This window comes from Equus przewalskii, chromosome 9 (genome assembly GCF_037783145.1).
Source record: "Equus przewalskii isolate Varuska chromosome 9, EquPr2, whole genome shotgun sequence".
Lineage (NCBI taxonomy): Eukaryota > Metazoa > Chordata > Mammalia > Perissodactyla > Equidae > Equus > Equus przewalskii.
Window position 1 is genome coordinate 77,570,171 of NC_091839.1, and position 10,574 is coordinate 77,580,744.

General features: G+C 36.0%; 1 protein-coding gene across 12 annotated transcripts in view; it reads left to right on the forward strand.

Annotated features, from left to right (window-relative positions):
• Positions 1 to 9,254, forward strand: part of LOC103544232 (ectonucleotide pyrophosphatase/phosphodiesterase family member 3-like) — a 112,718-nt gene extending 103,464 nt beyond the window's left edge. For 7 of the 12 annotated variants that reach the window (XR_011522118.1, XR_011522121.1, XM_070557165.1 and 4 more), the window contains 3 exons: positions 277 to 409; positions 2,021 to 2,177; positions 8,988 to 9,254. Coding sequence is in view for 6 of the 12 variants with exons in the window: in XM_070557165.1 (XP_070413266.1) it covers positions 277 to 409; positions 2,021 to 2,177; positions 8,988 to 9,158 (461 nt within the window). In the remaining 6 variants the exon portion in view is untranslated. Of the gene's footprint in view, positions 1 to 276; positions 410 to 2,020; positions 2,178 to 3,435; positions 5,337 to 8,987 lie in introns of those variants that run through there. The other 5 variants (XR_011522119.1, XR_011522117.1, XR_011522122.1 and 2 more) reach the window with 2 other exon arrangements.
• The last annotated feature ends 1,320 nt before the right edge of the window (positions 9,255 to 10,574 follow it).

A 10,574-nucleotide genomic window follows, 5' to 3' on the forward strand; every position in this document is an offset into this window, starting at 1 on the left:
GTTTAATACTCACTGTCCCCAAAGCAACTCAGCCCTAGGGAGGAATTTGGAGACATACTTAACTGTAATTTCAAGACTGCAACCACATCAACAACAAAAAGCTATCATCAATATGGCCATTTTCATTGCATGAACTATTTTGCAGAATTTTCCAATCACCACTGACCATTATTGAAGCAGAATTTGATTCTATATAAATGTACCTGTCTATAGTAGAAAATAATTCCATATTTAGTAGAGGTAGATATTTTCAACACCTTATTCTTTTGTTTTTAGAAATATGGGATTACTTCCACAGTGTTCTTCTTGTAAAACATGCCGTGGAAAGAAATGGAATAAATGTGGTCAGTGGACCAGTATTTGATTATAATTATGATGGTCGTTTTGATGCTTCAAATGAAATTATAGAGTGAGTAATTTGAAACGAAATGGACTCTTTGATTTGCAATAGTGTAGCATGAGGGAAACCCTCAGTATTTTAAATAAAAGCTCCGTATTCTAAACATTACAAAGTATATGTATGTAGGGATGTTATTGTTGACTATTTTCTACTATACTACCTAAATATTTAGCCAAAACTTTATATGGCAAAAATTTAAACTAGAAAAGGGCAAGGAAAAAATGTCCAGGAAAAGCTTAGCAAAATTTTTATTTGGAACGTTTCTAAACTATTGGGCAGAGGAAAAGTGTGATTCAGTAAGAGTTAAGGAGATAGGGCCGACTCACTGTACTATTGATAAATGTAGAACCAGTCCTGCAATATAATAAATTAAAAAATGAAGGAGTGGTGGTTCATAATATTTTCTCCTAGTGAATGATTCGTAAGAGTATCTCTCAGGAGAGGGTGTAGGCTTCATGTAGAAGACTAGTCCTTCCAGACTGTACATCTTTGTACTAAACCTGGTCCTAACAGGTTGCTAAGAATTACCTTTGAATGCAGCACGCAGGAATAGAGAGGTTTAGAAGTACCATCTGTTACTTCTCTTTATTACCAAAACGTAGGAAGAGCCAAACTAAACAATTGTACTGTCTAAGCATAGATTATCTGGAGCAATGATTTCTACCTACACCTTCCCATAAAGTGACATTTATGACTACTAAGTGTGTGGCCCCTTCCTATTTTGTTTGCCTTGTCCTTATTTCAGTGTTTATTGGTCCTATATTTCACCATTTAATAATTCTAGCAAACTCTTTGTTTGCACTCTATTGCGTGCTTGGTACTTTTCTAGGCATTTTCATAGACTTTATTTAATCCAAAAAATGTTCCTGTATTAGATTCCATTAGCCCCCATTTACAGATGAGAAAACTGAGGCACAGAGGGGTTAAGTAACTTGTCTATGTTCCACAATTAGAAGGTGGTAAAGGCTGAATACGAACCCAGACAGTCTTCCTTGAGACCACGTAGAAATTCTGAATCACAGTAATACCAGCTCATATTCCTTTCAGTGGACTCACACTAATAACTTACCTTTATTTTGCACTTAAAACGTTTAAAAGCACTTTCATGTTCATTATCTGAAACTCAAGGATCTCATATCAGTTGTATGGATTTATCTCTGTATCTACACTGTGAAGTTGGTAGCACAGGATGACCTCCATGTTGAAGTAGAGGAAATTTAGTAAGTCATAGGATGTGAGAGGGTTAGTCCATAGGGAAACATCTAGTGGAAGTATGCAGCTGGAGTTGAAATCAGGGCTCTGCCCCAGCCCCTCTTCTATTAGAGAATGTCACATGAATTATGAAGTCAGCAGAACTAGGAAACCCAGCAGGCATAGTATCATGCTCTGCTTTTCTTTGTATTCTAATATTTTCCCATAATATTAAAATGACCAAATTTGGACTTCTCTAAGTCTCTGGCTCATTGAAGTAAAAAAATATGAGAGAAGATTTTGTACTTTCTATTTATTTACTTTATTTTATGCTATTTTTACCTTGGCATTCCTTTAAAAATATATAAAGACATTTTTAATCTTTAGAAACAAAAGTGTAACACCAAATCTTTTCAATTATTATTTCAGATACGTAGTCAACACCAGTGTTCCCATCCCAACACACTACTTTGTGGTGCTGACTAGCTGTAAAAATAAGAGCCACACCCCTGACGTTTGCCCTGGGTGGTTGGACGTCCTGCCCTTTGTCATCCCTCACCGACCCACCAATGTGGAGAGCTGCCCTGTGAGTACACCCTGGGAGAGTCCCGGGCAGGAGAAATGATGAGTCAGAGCTCATCGGCCTTTCGTAAAAGTGGCTCTGACTACAGCAGTACATTTTTCAGGTGTTTTGTGGGTAGAGTTGTACTAAAAATGACCTCATTTTTAAACTTTTCCTTTGACTGTTGATCCCTATGTAATTAATATCAATTTAAACATCTATATGTCTACATGAACATGTGTTTATATTTGAATATCTTATGTATTTTATTTATATACATTTTATTCAAACTCACTAATAAGGGGAAGGGTGGCATCTTACTAATATTTTGATTCTGGACACAAACTTTAAAGTTCTGTTCCAAAGTTGGCATGAAATTAACGCTTCCTGAATGACTATGTGAGTATAAAAACCCCATCAACTTGAAACATGAGGTCTGAAATTAATTACATATATACATACACAAAATAAGTTGGTTCAAGGAGCATTCCTTTGTTAACATCATGTATTAGTCTACCTGAAAATCTTTTTGGCTCAAGGCAAATTATATGTAAATAGTTACTTCAACTTGCATCCATGTTCTTTATAGAAAAAAATATATATCTTGGTGATTGGGTTTTACTGAAGTTACTCAGCAAATGTATTGAGTACCTATTAAATGCATGATATTCCTTTTTTTGTTTGTTTGTTTTTTTTTTTTACTGAGGTAACATTAGTGTATAACATTATATAAATTTCAGGTGTACATCGTTATATATTTCGATTTCTGTTTGGATTACATCATGTTCACCACGCAGAGACTAATTACAGTCCATCACCACACACATGCCTAATCACCCCTTTCACCCTCCTGCCTCCCCCCTGCCCCTCTGGTAACCACCAATCCAATCTCTGTTTCTGTGTGTTTGATTGTCATTGTTTTTATCTTCTACTTATAAGTGAGATCATACAGTATTTGACTGTCTCCCTCTGACTTATTTAGCTTAGCATAATACCCTCAAGGTCCATCCGTATTTTGACAAATGGCCAGATTTCCTCATTTCTTAGTATTCCATTGTGTGTATATACCACATCTTCTTTATCCCTTCATTCGTTGATGGACACCTAGGTTGCTTCCAAGTCTTGACTATCGTGAATAATGCTGTGATGAAATAGGGGAGCATGTATCTTTATGCATTCATGCTTTCATGTTCCTTGGATAAATGCCCAGCAGTGGAATAGCTAGATCACGTGGTAGATCTATTCTTAATTTTTTGAGGAATCTCCTTACTGTTTTCCACAGTGGCTGCACCAGTTTTTACTTCCACCAGCAGTGTATGTGGGTTCCCTTCTTTTCCACAGCCTCTCCAACACTTATTGTTTCCTGTCTCATTAATTACAGCCCTTCTGATGGGAGTGAGGTAATATCTCATTGTAGTTTTGATTTGCATTTGCCTGGTAGTTAATGATGTTGAACATCTTTTCATGTGCCTATTGGCTATCTGCATATCTTCTTTGGAAAAACGTCTGTTCAGATCTTTTTAATTGCACAATATTCTGATAGAAACTCTTTATAATGAAGCGAGGAGGAATACATTGTCTCTGCCCTAAAGGAGTTCAGGTATAATTTTGATATATAAGTGAGTATAAATGAAATATAGACACGTAAATGGGTCAGTCAATAATATAAGAATTATTTTAAAAATTAAAAAATGAAATGTCACAAATTTTGGATTAATTGCTAAATACTCTTATAAAGATTTAGTGTTTCAAATTTAAAACACATTTGGCTGTAATAGTAATAAAGCTTACATGATATGAGGTGGGAGTAGGACTGGGCCCTGAAGGATGACAAATGGCCAGGATGAAGGATGGGCAGAATTTGAATAGATTGAGGATCAGGAAGAATCTTCCACTGAGGGAGTGAAAAATGCAGAAGATTTAGTAATTGACTGGATGCAAGAGCCAAAGGGAAAGGGAAAGTCAAAGATGAATCAGAGATTTTAAACGTAGGTAATTAGGAAAAAGAAAGAGGGAAGTGGGGAATGAGACCTATTTTGGCAGATAGATAGGATAATTAAGTTTAGGCATGTCAAGTTTGTAGAAATGGGTGTTCGCATGGAAAATTCAATAAGCTATTAAACACTGGATATTAAAGCTTAGGTTCTAGGCCACATTGGGATTCATCTCTGTTCTTTCAGGTGTTCAACACATAACTGCCTGCACCATACTATGTACTATGGGAGATCCACAGATAAACCAGACAGGAATTCTACTGAAAGGGGTTCATAGTCTAGATGCCCTTAGAAGCCTAGTAAAATAGAAGAAGGAAGAGATAAGTGGCACAAAGAGGGACAGATAAAATTGCTGTAGGGTTTTGAGAGAGAAATACTTCCTGATAGGGAAGGTGACATTCTAGCTGGGTCTTGAAGATAGGATTTAAACGTGAGTGTTTGAATGGTCTTTCTGTGATTAAAGATGGAGGACAAAGGTTAGAGACTAAACAGTGGGTCACTCCTAGTCCTAGAGTGAGGAAGAGTTTTCAAACAAGAAGCTATCAGGAGCTATTGTCTAGTTGAATTTCTTCCTACTTTTCTTGTCAGAATTTTATTTAGTTGAGACAAGGGTGAGCTACCATTCTGCACTTCCTCTTCCAGTGGCAGACATTAATGACTGATAAAGTGTGGTGGTGCTCTTTACCACTGACTCAAGATTAAAAGTTCTCGGGGGCTGGCTCCATAGCCTAGTGGTTAAGTTTGGCGCACTTTGCTTTGGCAGCCCCGGTTCGTGGGTTTGCTTCGTGGGTGTGAACCTACACCACTTGTCAGCTGTACTGTGACGGTGACCCACATACAAAGTAGAGGAAGATTGATACAGGTGTTAGCTCAGGGCAAATCTTCCTCAGCAAAACAAAACAAAACAGTTCTTTATCGCATAGTTTCTAGGTAACCATTATGGATTGTTTAGAATGGATGTGCCGGGAAGAAACTATTTGCTCTCCTTGGTCTAGCACTTATTTCCTTCTATTAGGACTTTTCAAGATGAACCTTAAGTAGCTTCATTGTTTCCTGTCCTCCTTCTCTTCACCTCTGTACACCACTACCAATTTATTCCCCTTGAAATTTAGTTTTTCATTATGACATACTTTCTCATCCACAAACTTTACCTACCCTGAATAAGAAAACAAAAATAAGCAAACAAAAATCTCCCGGCCTGTGCTTAAGGCTCTCGACAATTTACCCTTAGTTGACCTTACAGACCCAACTTCCAGGCCAACTGAAGTCCTTGAAATTACTTGAACACATCTTGAGTTTCCCTACCTCAACATTGTTGCTCATGCTCTTCTCTCCTCTAGAATGCTCTTTTTTTGACATCTGCTAAAATTTCCACCTACACTTCAAGGTAAAGTATAAATGGTGTGAAGCCTTCCTTGGTCATTCAAGCGGTGATGATCTCAAAATTAATATGGCATCATCTATGTTGAGTAAGACATCACTAATGAATCAGGCATTATCCAAGATTTTAAAGGGAACTGCAGTATAGTAATAAGGATACAACATCTATAAAGATAATTACAAGACGTAATATGATGTGTATAAAGCAAACCTAAACCAAGCTATGATTATAAGAGATTGTGAAGTTAATAAGATGTGGCTGTCAATTAGATATGTGGGAGGGGAGAGGCAGGATGAAAGAGAGTCAAAGGTGACTGAAAATTTAGGCATGACTGGGCAGGAAATATATAAGACAATCAGTTGTTTTGGGAAGGATGACCTTGCTCTTGGTGGTCTTTAGACTGAGAAACTAATTGAATATCTGGGAGGATATATGAGGAGCAGTATAAAATAGAACTTAAATACATGGCTTTTGGAGTTGGACATCCTGAGTTCAGTTATTGACTTGATGTGTTTGGGTAAATAACTGAAGATCACTTTGCTCAACTGTATAAAAAAAGTCACTTCCCCTCATGAAGTTGCCATGAGGATTAAATGAGATATTTCACATAAAACCCTAAGAATTCCAAAAAAATAGTAAGCAAATTATGGCCATTATAAATAAATCACATTTTGTGATGGAGTTACATTCTAAAGTCAACATAAAGTGAAATCCCATGCAGAGAAAATCCTCTATAATCAGATCACCCAGAAAGGACAGTTATGTACACAAACTGTACCTTAATAAGTGCTAATAAGTCAGTATTTCCACCAGCATTGGAACAGGGAATTGTGCTTTAAGTAATGAGGAAACACTTGGCTTGCTTTAGGGGTCATGTTGTATGCAAATTCTGCACTTTCAAATATTCTAATCACTGAGTGGGGAGGTGCTCCCACCAGAAGGGGTTTAGGGAACTGGCAGCAGTTGTAGAAATGAGAGAGTCCCGATTCCACCTCACACATGGTCTGAGGAACAAGATTCATATTTCTTCACTTGCTTTCTTCTTTTCCTTGTTTATTCCATCTTTCCGCCCTCCTCCTTTTCCTCTTTCTTTTTTCCCTCAAGTTTGTATTGTTAAATTCCTGTCATATAAGTGGGAATGTTGCCATGAGTCCAAGTGACTATCATTATTGTAAATCACTCAGCAGATATTGGAAAACACACAGGTTTGGAACTTGGAAGAGAAATCAGAACTGTAGAGATCGATTTGGAATTAAATCATGGGAGTGAAATAAAATTGCCAAAGGGAAGAAAGCAGAGAGAAGAGGGAAATGTAGGAAATGCCTGTACTTCCAGGATGGAAAAAAACTAGTTAGTTAAGGAAACAGAAGTTGTTCAAACAAGTAAGCAGTCTGAACTATGGAGGTCAAAGGAGGAATTTTCAGAAACTTGGGGTTATCAACAAAGTGAACAGTCGAAAAAACATCCGCTCAGTGAGGTCATCCTTGACAAGGCAGTTTCATTAGCGTGATAGCAGCAACAACCAGACTGTCAGTGGTTAAGGAAAGAGAATAAGGATATATTTAGTGGAGAAGAAAATTGAAACTGATATTGCCTCAAAAACTAACAAAGTGAGTTGTATTTTAGTGGTGTAGAATACTTCTGTTTATGTAACAGTTCTAATACGTATATATCAAATATGTATATATAAATCAATTACATATACAGTCAAAAGTATTTATTTAAATATAGCTCATAAAAACTGTGTGTTTGCAACTCTGCTGCTCCATTGGCGTGCTCTGTTTGGATTCAAACAGAGCACTTGTCTATAGCTGGCCTCTGTTCAGATTGGTTGGTGCCGGTGACCTACCTGATACGAACTAGCTTGAGTATCACCCCTGCCTACATGTAATTATGTGTTCTACCTTAAGATCATTTAATTGCAGTTTAAAAGAGCGAAGACTGTCAGGTGTTCATTAAACATTTAGTTGGATGGATACCAAATAAGCCAGGAGAGCCTAGAGTAATATAAACCAACTGGGAGGAAACTTTAAGGAAAAAGTGATCAAAAATATTAAATATTGCTGAAATGTCCATTAGGAAAGGCAGGAAAAAAAGACTGAATTAGATTCCCATTGGAAATATAAGCTAGAATTATTATATTGCATATTTATTATTTAAAAAATTAACTCACATCATGAATATCACACAGAGAAATGCTTCAGTGGTTAGAAGCAAAAAGTAATTTCCCCGTATACTTCCTGTGGCTCCAACAAGAGCTGCTTATTTTAAGGCTGCATATTTAAAAAAACAAACCACTGCACTGAAGTCAAATGAAAGTTATTAACACACACTCATCTAATTAAACAAACCTTTAAACTGTCTTGCTTTAAAAAAAATTTAACTGAAAATTAGCAATATCATAAGAATATCAGAAAATTAGTAAATAAAGAATAAGGAATTTCATAGAAATCCATGGCTCTAAATTATTGAACTTTTGTATAGTAAAAAAACCTATAAAAATGTCAAATGGCCAAGAAATATCTGAAAAGATACTCAACTATAAGATCTCTTACGGCAATAAAATTTAAACAAGGATAAAGCTCTCTTTCACCCCGTGGTTTGGCAAGGATGCGGGGAGTTGGGGGTTATCGTCCTCTGCCAGTGGAAGTGTGAATTGGTGTGAACACTTTGAGCAGTGCTAGGTTTCATATCTGGCAGAGTCAAAGTTGCATCTACTCTCTGACCCAGCAATTCCGTTTATATATCCTAGAAACTCAAGTTCTTGAACACAGGAGGCAGGTGCCAAGTTATTCATTACAGTATCATTTATAAGGCCAAAAATACTATCAACATGGCGACAAAAAAATAAACTGTGCTACCACAAACCACAGGTAAAAACAAATGGCTTAACTAGATCTAGACACATCACTATGCATAGATTACAAACATAACACTGAATGCAAAGTAATCCTAGAATACCACTCATAACATCGTTTATGGAAACTTGAAAACTCATAAATCAATACCATATATTGTATATTGACGTGCAGTAAAATTTTATAAACAGTCTGGATTCACACTGACTCCTGATAATGATTAGCTCTGAGTAGAGGAACATTGGGGACTTAACTTCATCTCTAATATTTTGTTTTTTAAAAACATTTACATCTGAAGTCAATATAAAAATGGCTAAAATGTGACTTTGTGATGGTCTGTATTTGCTATTCTTTGTACTTTTGTTTTATTTATTTTAATAAACAAAAGTTAGCCATATCAATTAAAGTCTTAAGGCAAAAACTACAGGAACAAATATCAAATCAGTATGTCGTACACTTGAAACTAACATCGTGTTGTAAGGCAATTATCCCTCAATTAAAAAAAACACAGGACAAAGGAGGACTTCTAAGTAATGAAAGATCTTCCTGTTAATGAAAAATCACGGCCTATGGAAAACAGTCTTTTGTTTCTCTTTTACAGGAAGGTAAACAGGAAGCCAACTGGGTTGAAGAAAGATTGAAAGAACACGTTGCCCGGGTCCGAGATGTGGAACTTCTTACTGGGCTTGACTTTTATCAGGAAAAAGTGCAGCCTGTTTCTGAAATTTTGCAACTAAAGACCTATTTACCCACATTTGAAACCATTATTTAATCTAATCTATAAGACAATTTTGCCATAATGTAAATGATTTTTTGTATTGAAGAATCATAAAATAAAGTTTTCTATTTTTCCTTAACTCCTAGAAAAGCTATGTTGCATAATTTTCTATACATATTCCTCTCTTTCTTTCTCATTTCTATGAACATGTATTATTTTAAAGTTACATTTTTCTTTTGCACAGAGATTATGCCATGTTATACCTTCCTTACTATATTTATTTTCTCACTTGTATCTGTGGCTGTATTTTTCTGCCCAGCATTATCTAAACAGAAGGGAGAATAAAAGAAGTCGGTCTCACTTTGGAATTGAATCCATTCTGCAATCAGTTTTGTCTTAAAACTTTTTACATTTGGCTATTGGGCAATATTTACTGACATAAAAAATGCACGTTACCTTCATTCGGCAGTTTCCCTTGTAAAAAAGACACAGTGTGCACAAATACATGATAATATCTTTTACACTAGCAAAACCAGAAAACAACCTAAAAGACTGTTCGAACAAACTGTGCAATTTGTTTAAACAGTGGAATGCTCTTATACTATAAAGAAAGAAATAGATCTGTATATGGAATGTTGGGCTCTTGTTAAATGGGGAGCAAGTGATAGAACAGCATGGATAGTATGTATGCTGTCATTTTCTAGAGATTGGCAAACCTTTGCTGTAAAGGGCCAGATAAATTTTTTTAGGCCATACAGTCTCTGTTGCAACTACTCAACTCTGCCATTACATCATGGAAGTCTCGTAGATAAGATGTGAAAGGAATTGGAGTGGCTGTGTTCCAATAAAAATTTATTTACAAAAACCTGTAGAGGGCTAGGTTTGGCTCACAGGCTGTAGTTTGTCAACTCCTGACTTATATAATAAAGCCAAAGTGGGGAGAGGCAGGAATTACTAGTAAAAAGAGACAGGGACGTAAAATTCTTATTTTGTGACCTTTGGTATTGCCTAAAAATTTTTTAAAAAACACTTCTGTGCATCTATCTCTTTAATTAATCACAGAGATCCCAGTACTTATTTGAGGGGCAATACCATTGGTCAGAGTTTTGGATTACCAGAGTGGAAATGTTCCACATTCATTTCTCATATACAGACCAGTTTGTCCAGGGGACAGAGGCTTTGCTGGTGATGAAAAATCTTGTGACCTGAGCTTGGAAAAAAAAAAGAATTTCCATTAGGATTTCAATTGGATTATGGTCATTAATTCCAATTAATTTGAAATGTTAACTTACTGCCATTGGATTTTTTTTTTTTTTACATATTTTCTCCACTTGTAGGATTTAGTTTAAAATTTTATGCAGTGAAAAATGTACAATACAGAGAGGCTGAAAGACAAGACACAAATTGGAAACTATTTGCAGCTATATGGTAAAAATGTTACTACCCTAAATATCGATGGAATTCCCGCAG